The sequence below is a fragment of the Enhydra lutris genome, unplaced genomic scaffold, assembly GCF_002288905.1.
Source record: "Enhydra lutris kenyoni isolate GAN:26980312 unplaced genomic scaffold, ASM228890v2 scaffoldscaffold1, whole genome shotgun sequence".
In the NCBI taxonomy this organism is placed as follows: Eukaryota; Metazoa; Chordata; class Mammalia; order Carnivora; family Mustelidae; genus Enhydra; species Enhydra lutris.
This window is the reverse complement of record NW_019154085.1, coordinates 39,348,606-39,364,446: the sequence shown is the minus strand read 5'-3', so window position 1 is coordinate 39,364,446 and position 15,841 is coordinate 39,348,606. Positions and strand designations below refer to the sequence as shown.

The 15,841-nt window shown below is 37.1% G+C and overlaps 1 protein-coding gene across 3 annotated transcripts in view; it reads right to left on the bottom strand.

Moving 5' to 3' along the window:
* LOC111143971 (proteasome 26S subunit, non-ATPase 1) overlaps positions 1 to 15,841 on the bottom strand; it is an 86,071-nt gene that overhangs the window by 16,034 nt on the left and 54,196 nt on the right. For all 3 annotated transcript variants that reach the window (XM_022498015.1, XM_022498023.1, XM_022498034.1), the window contains one exon: positions 3,598 to 3,712. In XM_022498015.1, coding sequence (XP_022353723.1) covers positions 3,598 to 3,712 — 115 coding nt within the window. The remainder of the gene's footprint in view (positions 1 to 3,597; positions 3,713 to 15,841) is intronic.

The following is a 15,841-nucleotide window of genomic DNA, read 5'->3' as shown; positions in this document are numbered from 1 at the left end:
TATGCTTTAAGTTTCAATACAGTTGACCATAAGTGAGAAGGAAGCTTGTAGAATGGGTGCTCCTGTCTTGAGGTAAAAGAAGTCAAAAAGAAGGTAACAGGAAATGAGATTAATGTTTGATAAACACCTACTATTTTCCAGGTGCAACAGTATTATATATGTTACCCCATATAATTCTATTAATCCTAAAACAAAAACAAATAAACAACAACGTAAAACAATCTTTATAAACAAAGGAAACCGAGGTTAAGAAATTTGCCCAAAGTCATGTAAGTAGAGCACTCAGGCCTGTATGACCCTAAAATCTGAATTAAGTATCCAACTTCCTTCAAATATTAGGTTAAGGTAATGTCTTTGATGATTTTGTAAGACCTAACTTAAAAAATTAAATGATGTTGGGACGCCTGGGTGGCTCAGTTGGTTGGGCGGCTGCCTTCGGCTCAGGTCATGATCCCAGTGTTCTGGGATCGAGTCCCACATCAGGCTCCTTGCTCAGCAGGGAGCCTGCTTCTCCCTCTGCCTCTGCCTGCCTCTCTGTCTGCCTGTGCTCTCTCTCTCTCTCTAATAAATAAATAAAATCTTTTAAAAAAAATTAAATGATGTTTAATAGGATTCCTCAATATTATATTCTTCAGAATAATTGGTTCTATGAAAAAGGGATTCCTTGGTGAAATAAGTTTGGTAGCTCTGGAGTACTATATATCACTGCCCCTTGCAGGTTCAAAATATATACAGCTTATCAAATACTCTCTGAATGCACACCACACCAAAAGATCCAGAGCCTTATTAAAGAAATTACTCAAACTTTGTTTATCCCAGCATTTGTTCACTATATTTGACCAAGAATTCTTTCGCCCTATGTAAGTTCTGTTAACAACGTGCAGAAATTTTGTTAAGTGCCACTTTATAGCATTCCTTATAAGGTCTTTGGTAGATATAAATCCAGAGGAAAAAAGCAATGGGTTAACAAAATTATCAAATTTCTTTTTTTTTTTTAAGTTTTTTTTTTTTAATTTTTTATTTGACAGACAGAGATCACAAGTAGGCAGAGAGGCAAGCAGAGAGAGAGATTGGAGGAAGCAGGCTCCCCGCTGAGCAGAGAGCGCGATGCGGGGCTCGATCCCAGAATCCTGGGATCATGACCTGAGCCGAAGGCAGAGGCTTTAACCCACTGAGCCACCCAGGCGCCCCTCAAATTTATTTCTTAATACAGTATGCCAGTTTTTAAATATCCTTTGTTTCAAGGCCAAGGAAGGAAAGAATAAGTTGAATTCTTTTTTTTTTTTTAGGCAAACAACTTCAGATTTCTTTACATGTGGATTCATTTATTTTAAAAATCAGAGCTGTTGGGCGCCTGGGTGGCTCAGTGGGTTGAGCCGCTGCCTTCGGCTCAGGTCATGATCTCAGGGTCCTGGGATCGAGTCCCGCATCAGGCTCTCTGCTCAGCAGGGAGGCTGCTTCCCTTCCTCTCTCTCTGCCTGCCTCTCTGCCTACTTGTGATCTCTGTCTGTCAAATAAATAAATAAAATCTTTAAAAAAAAAATCAGAGCTGTTAACAGATAATACGTATAACAGATAAGTGTATTCTTTCTCCTCATTTCAGTGAAAGATGTCATGACATTGTGCAGAGTTTTTTAAACACACTCATAGTACTGTCAGTACTTTTTATGAGGTAGTCATGATAAAAACACAAGCAAATTTCCAACTTAAAAGACACTAACTTGGTCTTTGAGGTATGTGATACAACCTCAAAGATACATTTTAGAACATAAAAAAAGTTTTGAGTTTTTAATAAATAAAAATAAGGCACCAAACCTTGGTCAGATAGGTATTGTTATATAGCTCACACAAACTATCTAGAAATAAAGCAGACCTGCTTAATATGAGTAATAAAAATTTTTCATTGAATTAACTTGTCAGATGCTGTGTCTCAAAGAACATTTGTTCCTAGACATCATACTAAGTTTACAATAATCTGGAAAGAAAAAAGAAATCTAATATACATTTAACTTAAGAGGCTTAACATAAATGTCTACTGAAGATCTGAACGGGAAATACTTCATAAAACACCCAACATAATTTTCCTTTGTTTACAGAGCAGATGTGTTCCAGAAAAAAATGAAGGCCAATTTCTATAAGCTGTATTTTATAAACCCAATGATATTTCTAATAAAACTGAAGATACATTCTCAGGTAAGAAATCCCCCCTCCAAAAAAACACTTTAAAAACAAATCTCTGTGAGGACAGAGACTATGTTCAACTCGTTCACCATCATATTTTTAAAGGATCTTCCAACACTGATTTGACAAATATTTACTGAATGCCTACTATGTGTCAGGTCTGACTTTAGGTTGTAGCAGTGAATATTCTGTTCTTAGGGACCTCACATTTCAGGGCAGAGACAGACAATAAATAAATAGGTGTAATAAAAATATCAGGTGGTGACAAGTCCTATGAAGAAAAAACAAAGCAGGGTAAGGAGATGAATGAGAATACCAGAAGGGGATGTTTCTCTACAAATTTTTATGCAATTTTTATCACATATAGTGAAAATGCCATTTTAATTCCTAGCTTAAGTAAGGTTTTCTGTGACTAGAAAAAGTTATTTGTATCCAATACAATACTCTTTATTAGAGAAAAAGTTGAGCAAATTAAAATTTAATTCCTGGACTCAATCAATAAATAATTATGTTTTATTTTATTTTATTGTGGACAAGAAAGAATTAAAAAAATGACTCCTCTGATGTAAAGACACTGGGAGCATAATCTAGCTATCCTCTTGTTCTTTATGTTCTCATTCTCATTATGTTTGTATTCTCTCTCTCTCTCTCTCTCTCTCTCTCTCTCTCACACACACACACACACACACACACACACCCATGCATGCACATACTCCATTAAAAGAAAAGTTCATGTTCTGGGGAGTGGTTAAGGTATGTGGGTTTGTGCTATGAAAGGCAAAAATGAGATGATCATGTCATTGCTGTGAATGAAGAATACTTGTTTAAGCAAGAGTGCATTTCTTTATGAATCCCATGATGACTTGTATTTCCTAGTCATTTGCTTGCCTAACCCGCTCTTGATTCTGTCACTTTTGAGGACTTAACAAGTATCAGGTTAGCTATTACGTTTGCGAGAAGAATCAGGCAAATAGCAGTTAAATGATTTTCTTAAAACAAAAACAAAAAAAGAAGGTTAGCTGATTTGGGTGGTCTCATTCAAGAAGGTTGATTTCCACAATACTAATCACGTCAATTAAACATGTAAATTACCATGTAAAGTGACCAGAGTAATTCTTTAAAGAAAAAAAGTATTCTATCTTTTTCTCTTTTTAAAGGAAATCAATGGTTTCAAAAGAAATTCAATAGCATTGTTTCCATTACAGTCACCCACGCAATGTGGTGGTTTGTTCTTAACCGGCTTAGAGGAACCCAGCATGGTAAAGTGAGGAAGGTAGTTCTGGGAAGCTTAGTGAGACAAGTTAACTTTTATAGATCACACCATACTTGCATTTTTACGGTGTACCATTTACTTTTCTGCAAGGGAAAACAGTCTGGTGCCAGGAAAGAACTGACCCGACTGGCTTTGGGCTTTACCTTGTTTCCTGTACCAGCACAGCAGATGCCCAGGGCCATAGCAGCTCCATAACGCACGTGAGGATTGTAACTCTCTGACAACAATGAAACAACACTGGGGCACTGTTCAGGGGTCCTGATAAGAAACAGAGGGAATGAAGACAGTGTTAGAGGTAAAATATTTTAAATAAAGATGGAAGAATTTTAACCTTTTTTTTTTTTTTTGTACTTATGGGGAACAACAGTTCTATTTCACACAGAAGTTAGGAGAATAAAAAACCACTCATGGAATTCTAATTATTGATATTAAAAATCTATCTTCTGTATTCCGAGAATACAGAGAAAGAAAGCAGAATATAGCAGTGATTCCTCAACCATAACTCCGCATTAGACCAAGCATTACAGTTGTTCCTTTGTGCCTCCTCCATAATGGGTAATAACCATGAGGGTGTGGGGGGCACATAATGCTCTCCATGGATCTTACTTTGTGTTTTGTATCAGAAGACAAAAGTTGTTATACAGACTCAGGGATGTTTCCAAAGCTGCACAAAAGATCTGAATTGCCCAGTATAACTCTGATTGAATATCAAATTGGTAAATATGCCTTGATAATGAAAAAATTCTGCTTTTTTTCTTTAGCAACTATTGTTGTGTTGATAAGGACAGAATTTTTTTTTTAAGTTTTATTTATTTATTTATTTGAGAGAGAGCAACAGAGCACATGTGTTGAGCGTGGGAAGCAGAGGGAGTGGGACAAGTAGACTCCATGCTGATCAAGGCCCACATCGGGCTCCCTGTTTGATGGGAAGCCTGCTTCTCCCTCTCCTGTTCCCCCCAGCTTGTGTTCCCTCTCTCTCTGTCAAATAAATAAATAAAATCTTAAAAAAAAAAAAAAAAAAAGAGAATGTAAGGGGAGTATCTGGGTAGCTGATAACGGTCTCAACCTGGGTGCTGTTACATTGTGTGTTCAATTGTGATTGTGAAAATTCACCAAGCTGTAGGTTAATTACGTGCATGTTTTTGGATATATAGTACACTTGAGTAAAAACTGAAAGAAAAAGGCTACCCATATAACTACATTTAATAAAGTTTTTTTTTAAACACTATTTTCTTGTGAATGAAAGCAGTTACTACCTACAGACCAATTCAAATCCATAACTCTGTTGGAATTGTCCTCCAGACTGAAACTCTAGTAAGTGGTAAATTCAAATTTCAAATGGAGTAGAGCCAAATTTATGAAAACGTGAAATTTTGCTATAAGGCTGGATTTCCTCCTTATAACAAGGTCCATCATTCTTTCTTGAAAATTTTCTCAGTTTGACTAAGCTTCCTAGTAGGAATAATTTGTAAGTTAATACTAACAGCAACAATATGGAAAAAAAAAGCTTGGTATTATAAAAGATGCAAGTATTAAGAAACAGAAGATTTGGGTTCTAGTTCTAGTTTTGCTAATTTCTTAGTATGTCATGACATTAGGTAAGTCACTTTTTTTTATAATTAGAGATAACTTTTCTTTTGCTGGAATACATAGAATACATAGAAAACAAATGAGTAAATAACTGAAAATATGGTGTATATATATATATACATATATATATATACCTTCAGTTAATGCACACTGACATAAATAACATTATATAAGAGGAAGCCATAAAGTAAAAAATCCATGTTCCAGTTCCTGTTTTGTCTCTAAAGAGCTGGGATAATTCAGATAAAGTTTAATAAACTATACACTCTGGGATCCCTTTCTATGTACAAAAAAAGAAGGAATGGGACTAGAAGTTCCATAATGTCTTTCCTACTTTATAATTCAAAGGCTTTTTTTAAAAAAAGATTTTACTTATTTATTTGTCAGAGAGAGAGAGACAGAAAGCACAAGCAGGGGAAGTAGCAGGTGGAGGGGGAAGCAGACTCCCCACCAAGTGAGGAGCCCAATGCTGGGATCATGACCTGAGCCGAAGGCAGATGCTTAATCAACTGAGCCACCTAGAACTCCCCAATTCTATGATTGAGATTCTCTCTCTTTCCCTCTTCCCTGGCTCATGTGTGCTTTCAAATAAGTAAATAAATCTTTAAGAAAAAAAAAAAAAGAACCAACCATCAAAGGTTTTAAATCAGTGCTCATTGTTTCAGGACAGTTCTTTGGTGAGAAATATTCCTATGGAATTTAAAGCGACATTACATCAAAGAGGCTGCCAGAGAGTCATTCTGCAACTTGTAGTTGACAGTACCATCATTTAACTTTTATTTTGCACTCCTATTAGGCAAAGAACTTAAAGCTCGGTCCATAACTTGATACTCAAATCCTCTGACAAACTCAAGCATTTTGTCACCAAATTAATTACAAATAAAACCAATTCAAGAGTGTACATATCCTAAGGGCCAAGGCTGTTTTTTCTGTATTTTTTATCTTCCATAAATTATTAGCACAGTCCTAGATAGTAAAGATAAAATAACTTATTACTTAGTAAATGACAAAGTGAGCCAAACTATATTTAGAGACTTAACCATTAAGTATTTTCTATTAGGTTCAGGACCTAATGGTTAACCTCTGGGGATGGGAGTGGCAGGGGCGTGGTGGAAGTGAGGCCCTTCCCTGTTCCCCTGCCCACTTAAATTTATAATTCAGCTGTATAATTTAAAAAAAAAGAAAAAAAAAAAGGAAAATTTAAAAAGTACCTGTGTTGCTTCATAAGGGCTAATTGAGTGTCTTTTAATTTTATGTGCTTTGAAGTTCTCAGTAGAGAGATCACATAGGTAAGGCCTAAAATACCCACAAAATAGGTACCTAATTCTAATTTGTTGTTTCAATAAAATTTCTTGGCTTGCAGCTACCAGTCAACTTTCCAACTTTACTATTTGTACAAACTTTCCACAGAGCAGGAACTGTACAAAGATATATGCACAAGTCACTGCCATATCATCTGACCATAAACTGCATATATGAACTCCTTTCTTTCAACATACTGGCTATTAATTACTGTTTCTTTACTAAATATTTTGTGTGATCTCAACATTAAACTCTATTAATAAATCAGATGCTTTCATCTGGTGTCTTTTTTCTAATCTATCTTTACTAGAAAAGGAAAAAAAATATAGCAATATATGTATAGAGGCAGAAACACTGTTCTAGGCACATGGGGTCGATCACAGAAGTAATCTGGAGAGGCCATAAACCACAGGGGACCCCTTGGTAGAACTGTGAATTTCTGATTCAAACTAGGTGAATGCCACAGGATTAACATATGATGAAGGAATTAAGAATATACCCCTGCTGAGCTCCCTTATATTCTCTACTGAAAGACTAAATAATCTTAGTATTTTGGTAGGGAATTTCCAAGTACCTACTGATTGTCTTCAAGCAAATACACCACAAACACCTCAATCAACATACAGCAGTCCACACAGAGGAATAAGGGGCACCCCCTCCCCTACACTTCTCCCACCATGACAGTTCATTTATATAACCCAGGAAACTCACATCTTTGATCATTCTATTCCCTCATCCCCCATGTCTTATCTGCCACCAAATCAAGTGAAACCCTTAAATTTTATTTGTTTCTATTGCCCGTTTCAGGCCCCAAACACCTCTCATTGAAGTAATAGTGACTCCTTAAATAATCTCTCTGCCTTCTTTTCCTTTTGCCCTCCTTTTGCTATGTTAGTGAGAATAACATGGGCTTGGAATCAGAAAGACTTGAATTCCAATTCCAGTGCAGCCATTTAATACTAGAGTGGCAATCACTAAATCTCTCTAAGCCTTAACTGCATTACCCATGAAATGGTATCTGTCCCACCTTACTCATGCTGGGGAAAGGTGGTGGTATGGTAGAGTAGAATACTATACCACAATCACTGAACTCTAAATGCATTACCAGAAACTGTCTTTGGACCAGAACCAGGAATGTGGCTACCCTAGCTGTAGTTTGGGTTCTTATTTGTAAAAAAGGTAAGGTAACTCAAGCCCAAACATTCATGGAAAATAATATAAAGTGAGTTGGATATTAAACCTAGAAAGCTGGTTGTATTCAGAGTCCTGACCTCCAGATCTCCTCACCAACTTTTTAAGGAGCTAATGCCAGACAGAACACTTACCCACTTGTCCCTCAGCTATAGCAAGGGCAGGAAATTCCAGGGAAAACTGACTCACACTGAAGAGCTTATTTTAAATGTATCTTAAAACTTCATTTATTTTATGATGCTCACTTGTTAAAAAAAAGTATTATACTTAGAATAGGATATTAACAGTTTCATGAGGTTCAGAGAAAATTTTGCCAGTGAACATAAATACTGGGAGCTTAATGCAGAGCTTTACCCAGTTGATTACCATAAAGACTAAAATAGGTTGTAAGGGCTATAAACTCAAAGAACATAAAAAAAAAAAAAATTCTTGTTAAGTTTCTCAGTCGGTAACAGTTCCAATGCTGACACATTCTTCAGTAAAGTGTTAAGACAAGAAATGATACATTTTTTAATTAGCTTAGACATTCAGTCCCTTCAAGAGTACAGTAAAACCAGAATATCTATGTTTACTTTAATTTTTAGCAAGTAGCTCTAAAAGGACAAAAGAATTCTTCTAAGCAATGATTGGAATGTAAATATTCGCTGGAAGCAAAACTTTGGCACATTAATCCTTGTCGAAACATATAACACACATAAAATGTATGCATAAATATAAAAATTTAAAGTCACAGTTAATAAATGAATAAATGGCAAAACAATTATCACCACCACTTTGAGGCTTGGAATGAATTAATGGACCTCAGGATAATTATCAATGACTGCTAACATCACAAAAATAGGAACAAGTTGGCCTAATGTGCACTGCCAGCCCTGCCCCTCTAAAAAGGAGAAAGAGAGAGAGAGAGAGAAACTGAACCTCAGTGTGACCAAGTCTCGAGATCTATCAATTTACAGGAAATACAGAAGACCAAAAAGCACATTATATTATACATAGGGATGCAGGATGCAATTAGCAAAATCCCTACTGTGCAAACTTGAGTCATAATAACCTGGTTTCTTCAACAAATGAACTGCAAGGTGGAAACAAAAAGATTAAAAGAAAATACATCAAATCCTTAATAATAGTCCATAGGGTTTTCTTTCACTTATTTTAGATAATTCTAACACTACTTGAATCTTACCTTGCTTTTCCTTCTTTCTTTCCTTCCTTCCTTTAAGATTTTATTTATTTGACACACAGAGAGAGATCACAAGTAGGCAGAGAGGCAGGGAGAGGGGGGGCGGGAAACAGGCTCCCCACTGAGCAGAGCCTGATTCGATGCAGGGGCTCAATCTCAGGACCCTGAGATCATGACCTGAGCGAAGGCAGACACTCAACCGACTGAGCCACCCAGGTGCCCCAAATCTTAGCTTTTCTATACAAGCATTTATCTCTTAGATAACATCACAAAATAATTCCTGTCATTTGATATAACTCCTTCAGATTAGCATTTATAACAAAGTATTTAAATGACTAATCCCTGACCAGCAATAAAAACTTATCTCTTTGTCTCCATGAACATATTTATTTATTTTAAAAACAGGTTTGATTTATTGGGAGGGGCAGGGGTGAGCAAGGGAAGGGCAGGGAGAGGGAAAAGCAGGCTCCCCACTGTGCACGGAAATAATATGGAGCTCAACCCCCTACAACCCCAGACCATAAGTGGAGCCAAAACCAAGACTTCAACACTCAACATATTGAGCCACCCAGGTGCCTCTCCATGAACATATTTAGAAAAACAAATGTCTAGAAATTATCAAGTCACAGGAAAATAATGGGTTTTGTTTTACTAAGTAGGGGGATGCAGAGAACAAGGAATTCAATAGTTTGGAAACCACTGTATTAGCATAAAATGTGTTATGTCTGACAGCTTTTTCACATATTTATGTTATGCTATTTAAATTTAAAAGTATATTTACTCAGACAATTATAAATGTGCTAGCTGCATTTCTTTTTAACAATGGAGCTACAGGTGGTGGGAACTCTAAGAACTTTTTTTGTTCCTTATTTTTTGGCTAGTTTATAAAAATAAAAAGGTGAATATCATTAGGTTAAAAAAAAGTGGGGAGAGGGTGCCTGGGTAGCTCGTTGGTAAAGCAACTGTCTTTGGTTTAGGTCATGTTCCCAGGGTCCTAGCAGAATGGAGCCTACACCTGCCCCAATCAGGCTGCTTCTCCCTCTCCCTCTGCAGCTCCCTCCTGCTTGTGTGTTCCCTCTCTGTCAAACGGATAAATAAAATCTTAAAAAAAAAAAAAAAAGGCGGGCAGAGATATATTGAGTTTTATTTTCATTACAATATAAAAGAAATGCATCAAATATTTATTATCAGGAAAATAACTGAGAAAGAAGAAAGCAGTTTTGTTTCCCCAGCATACTTTTATCCCACGAACCTCTATATTCCAAGCTGCTGCTATTCGTGGATTTTCACTTTATCAGTTTAGATATATCTACTACATGTGAAGTATCATAAAGAAAACAAAACAAAATTACACAGATCCTGCCCTAAATCATACAAATTTAGTCCTACCTTTAATATATATATATATTTTTAAATCATTTTACTAGACTTCAGATAATGAAATATAGCAATAGTTCTAGATAAGCTTTTGCTTTATTTCCAAACAGACTGTTTCTTTCAGGTGCTACCAAAATAGGGCAAAAATATCTCAAAAGATGAGAAGAAAGTAAATTTGTAAGATTTATACAAAGAATTCTACTTCACCATAATAAGAAACATAGCTCTTAAAAATATCAAATTGCATTCCTGGACCTACAGAAATCTGTAATATTCAAATCTATAATATTCAAAAAGTTATAGTATTATCAGCACATTCCCACTACCCCTTAAAATGAGCAAACCAGGGAAAGTCTTACAGTGTGAGTGAGAGATTATACACTTGTAGATTACTAAAGTATTAATATTTCCTTGATTTTATAAAAATGAACATAAATATACTTCAATTCTCAGAAAGTTTAATTCATTTCTGGTATTTAAATAACTGTCCTAATAATAGAGGTCTACTTCTAATAGCTGATTACAGTGATTACTGAAGACTTCCAGAGCTGAGCAAATAGAAATCAAATATTTGGGTCTTTTATGATCAACTGTAATTCTAGATATAAGAATTCTTTTGATTAAAGACATTTCATGATATCAAGTTGTACTATAGAGTTTCACCGATATTTAAAAAAAAATCTTATTCTTTTGTCCTTGACAAAAGTGGATAAAGTCATGACCAGCTTTCTTTGGCGATAACAACCTGGCAAAAACCGTCAGAATGAACTCTGAAAAAAATCTAAGGAAAAACTTACAACAACCATGGGTCAGCTTAATGAAGCACTGTTGGAAGAGAGTGCTGTGATATTGGAAACTGCCTATCTACCACCCTACTCTGAGACTGATGGTGTCAGTGGAGAGGGCAGCCTGTGTCCTAGCACAGCTGTTAAGGAGAGGGAGCAAGACAGACTTTATTCTCACAGAATTGAGAATAAATTGTGTTTTAACCTGCCTGGTGGCTCCTTGAAGCACCAGTGCAATAGCCTGCCTTTATTTCACCAAACTTAAGAGAACTTGCAGGCCTGGAGCAGCTTGCCAGGTGACATTTGTTGAAAACATGTAAAGGCAAAAGTAATGGCCATGGGAGCCTGGGGCATGGATTAATGGTTAATCTAGGCAATAAACGGACTGAGAAGCTTGGGAAGAAAGAGGCTGGGAGAGGAGATATGTGGGGTTAATAAGGGCTTTAAAAGCTGCCACATACACCGAGGGAATTGTGAATACCACATGCGTACTCAGGGTTAGACACATGTCCAGGAAAGGCCTGAGAAGACTCGAAACGTTCACTCCCGGCCCTGCAGAAGCAGGAAGCAAAGGCTAAGGCAGAGTAATCAGGCTAAGTTAAAGGAGTGTCCCAACAAAGCCAATCTGCAAGGACTAGGAGAATCTTTTCCCTTTCTTTTTTTCCTTTTCTTGGCTCCAGGCATTTAAGGAAACTGTCAAAAAAACCCACTAGCTGACCGCTAGGCTAACATAACACAGAGTTGGAGGAAGAGGCTTATAACCCACTGAGCCACCCAGGTGCCCGTATAAAACTACTTTTAAAAAAGTCACCAAAGGGGCGCCTGGGTGGCTCAGTGGGTTAAAGCCTCTGCCTTTGGCTCAGGTCGTGATCTCAGAGTCCTGGGATCGAGCCCCGCATCGGGCTCTCCGCTCAGCAGGGAGCCTGCTTTCTCCTCTCTCTCTGCCTGCCTCTCTGCCTACTTGTAATCTCTGTCTGTCAAATAAATAAATAAAATCTTTAAAAAATAAAAAAAAAAAATCACCAAACAATCCACAAGAAGCAGCAATAATAAACCCCTGGAAGGGGGTGGGGGCAGAATCTGATTTCCTTTGTTGCCACACTGTAATATTCAAAACATCCAGTTTTCAACAAAAAATTAAGAGTCATGAAAAGAAATAAGGAAATACATAAAGCCTATTCACAAGAAAAAAAGAAATTAATAGAATGAGTCCCCGAGTAAGCCCAAGTATTGGACTTAAGCCATCTTAAATACATTCAAAGAGAAAAAAAAAAAAGGCAAATAACTAAATAAAACAGGAGAACAATTCCTCATCAATTCAAGAAAAATCAATAAATAGAAATTATATATAGATACACAAAATCAAATTCTGGAACTGAAAAGTAAAAGTGAAATGAAAAATTCACTAGAGAGGGTTCAACAACAGAACTGGGCAGGCAGAAGAATCAAGTTAGGTAAAGTGACAATATTAAATTAAATTGAGAATTATGTTAGGTGAACTGAGATTATCTAACCCGAGGAGCAGAAAGAAAAAAGAATTTTACAAAATGAACAGAACCTTAAAAACCAGTGGGACACCATCAAGCATACCAACGTTGCATAGATGGGAGTCCTAGAGGGAGTGAGAGGGAGAGAGCGGTAGAAAGAACAATTGAGGAAATAATGGCCAAAACCTCCCAAATTTTGATAAAAGACTAGAAACTCAACAAACTCTAAGCAAGATAAACTCAGAGACTAGTGATCAAAGAAGACAAAACCTAATTCTAGTAGGAGACATATAATCAAAAATAAATAATAAACTAAGTAAAAATGTGAAGTACTAAAGAGAACAAAAAAAAGGAAATCAAGGTATGGGGTATTGGAAGAGACAGGAGAGGAAGGTTTAACAGTACCAATTAGGGTAGTCAGCGTAGGCTTCAATGATAATGTGTTTTTTTTTTTTTTAAGATTTTATTTATTTATTTGACAGAGATCACAAGCAGGCAGAGAGGCAGGCAGAGAGAGAGGGAGAAGCAGGCTCCCTGCTGAGCAGAGAGCCTGATGTGGGGCTCGATTCCAGGACTCTGGGATCACGACCTGAGCCGAAGGCAGAGGCTTAACCCACTGAGCCACCCAGGCGCCCCGATAATGTGGTATTTAAGCAAAGACAGGAAGGCAGTAAGGAAGCAAGTCACATGGCTAGTAGGGGAAGAGTGTATTATGTATTAGGTAGAGAAAATACCTCATTAAAAGCCCAATGATAAAGCAATGCCAGGCATGTTTGAGGAACAGCAGAGGCCAGTGGTTTGAGTGTGGTGAAGAAGGGGAAGAATAATTGAAACTATGGCTAGATCATAAAAGCTTTATAGGAACTTTATAGGCCAGGGGGTTACTGGAACTTTGCCTTTTATTATGAGTGAAATAAAGGGCCACTGGAGGATTCTGAGCAAAGGAATATGATCTGCCTTGTTTAAAAAGGGTCATTTTGGCTGCTTTATTGAAAACAGAGGGCAAAGGCAGAATAAAGAAGACTGGTTAAGAGGCTACCTAGAAATGCAGTCAAGATATGATGGTGACTTAGGGGAAATCTTGGTATATATGGGTTTGGTGTATATATATATAGAGAGAGAGAGTAGAACCAACAAGATTTCCTGAAGGAAAAAAAGTAGAATGTGAGATAAAGAGACTGGGAAGATGCAACTGCCTTTATCTGAGATAAATAGACCAATATATAAAGCAGATCTGGAGACAGAGAACATAAGTTCAGTTTTAGACAATCTGAGTTTGAGATGTTTTTTAGACATCTAAGGGAAATACTGAGTAGGTGATCGAACAAGAGTCTGGAGTCTAGGCTAGAGATAGAAGTTTGGGAGTTTCAGTATATAGATGGTATTTAAAGCCATAAAAGTATATAAGATACCAAGTACAGACAGGGGAGAGAAGAGATCCAGAAATGAACCCCGAAGAAGGTTAAAGATTAAGAGGCTGAGGAGATGAAACAGAACAAGGAGACTAAAAAGGAACAGTCAGTGAGGCAGGAGAACATCCATGAGAGTGTGATCTACTGGAAGCCAAGTGAAGCTATTTTACGGAAGGGGAAATGATCAACTGGGTCAGTTGCTGCTATGAAACAGGCAGAGCAGGTTACGTCACCTTATTACAAATGCAGAAATCAAAGCTCAGAGAAAGGTCTCCTAACCCTTAAGGATTCTGCTGGTCTACTTTCATGACCACGAATCATAGTCATTAGGCTGGAAATAGAGTTTTAGTTTTAGGGGCTTTCTTCAACAAGTTAATGGAAACTATGGGTGAATGGAGGAAAACAATAATGAGGGAGATGAAGTCAACAGAGGACAGGAACCTGGGAGGTGTCTGCATATTAAAAGGGTAGAAGAAGAGTTAGAAAAGATTCTTTAAGAAAGACAAAGAACCAGGATGGAATGTCTCTGAAGGCAGGAAAAGATAAAAGCTTTAAGAAGAAATGCTTAGCCAACAGAGCTGAATACTGCACACAATCTATTACTGGTGTTAATAATTGAGTTTTTAAGAGTTGTTTTAGTAGAACATTGGAGATAAAAATCTGATCATAAGGATTATAGACTGGGTGGGTGATGAGAAGAGAAAAAGATAGGCAATTCTTTAAAGAAGTTTGATGATGAAGGAAAGAGACTCAAGGGATAACGAAATGTTTAGTTTTCATTAACTAGAAACCTGAGCATGTCTGCAAGAAAGATACTAGAACTGAGGAACTGAATATTCAAGGCATGGATTCTATGTGTGAAAAAGATCCTATATTCAGCAAAATTGCAAAGACTATAATAAAGAGTTGGGATCAATAACTTAAATGAAAGTTGTGGAAATGTCAATGTAATCCCAAAGGAGAGGATGGATTGAAAAAAAAAAGACACTTCAGAAAGATTAAAAAGTAATAGCACTTTCAGACTGGTCTAATCTTTCATTAAAACATAGGTAAAATCTGTTGTCGGGGGAGAGTGAGCAGAGTCTAAGAAGAACAGATTAAATTTGGAAGAAATATTTTTAGAATTTTAGCTCTTTTGCTGATATGAGTAAGAAAGGAATGGAAAGAAAAAAAGCAAAAAAAATTGAGTTAAAATGAGCTAGTTTTAGCTACCACGTTTGCATTATAATGATCAATATACTTGCTTGTATCCATCTGTAAGGGCCTACTTAGCCAGAGGGAGCCATTTTGTTGTTTACTCAATAAATTTAGATTGACCCTGCCCCTCCCAGAGGAACTTACTTAAAAGCAAGTCCGGAAACTAGTCCCAGGTAACAAAGCCCAAAAACAAGGGTGGGTCAGGCCAGGTGGAGACATCCAATCTGTGAGGCGTGCATACTGTCTCCCTAGCTACTAAGGAGAGTGGGCCCTGCCTTTTGGGTGCCAATTCTGACCAAGGTGATAGGCTAATTCAAATATCTACTAGGGTAAATTGAAATTCAATTGGCCACCCGTGTGTGACCTAGCATGACTGTGCAGTTTTCTCTGTGTGTTACAATCTCATTGGCCACCTGTGTGTGGCCAGGCTCAACCACATGGCCTTTACTCTATAAAAGTTAGTCTGTGAGGCTAGGAGGGGGTTGCCCTCTCTGTAAGAGGCAGCCCCTACCAGTCAGTTTGATTCTCGATGCTTGGCATGAAATAAAGCTTTGCTTGACCTTCGCTTTGTATCAGTCTCGCTCCTTTGATCATGGGCCCATTATTGGGGGACCTAAAACGTCTATGAGATAAATTACACAAGGGCAGAAAATGTTTATCCTGTTTATCACTATATTGCCACGAGCAAATGAACTCAATGAATAGTTCACAAAGAAATGAATATGTCCTGGACACAATCCCTATATTGCCAAAAATTCCTTAATGGCTAGTGTTTGATAATTATGACTGAGAGGTAAAAAAATGTTCTTGGTTGGTATTTGTCTTAGACCTATAAATTAGACTGCTCTTTTAAGTCAAAGACAGAA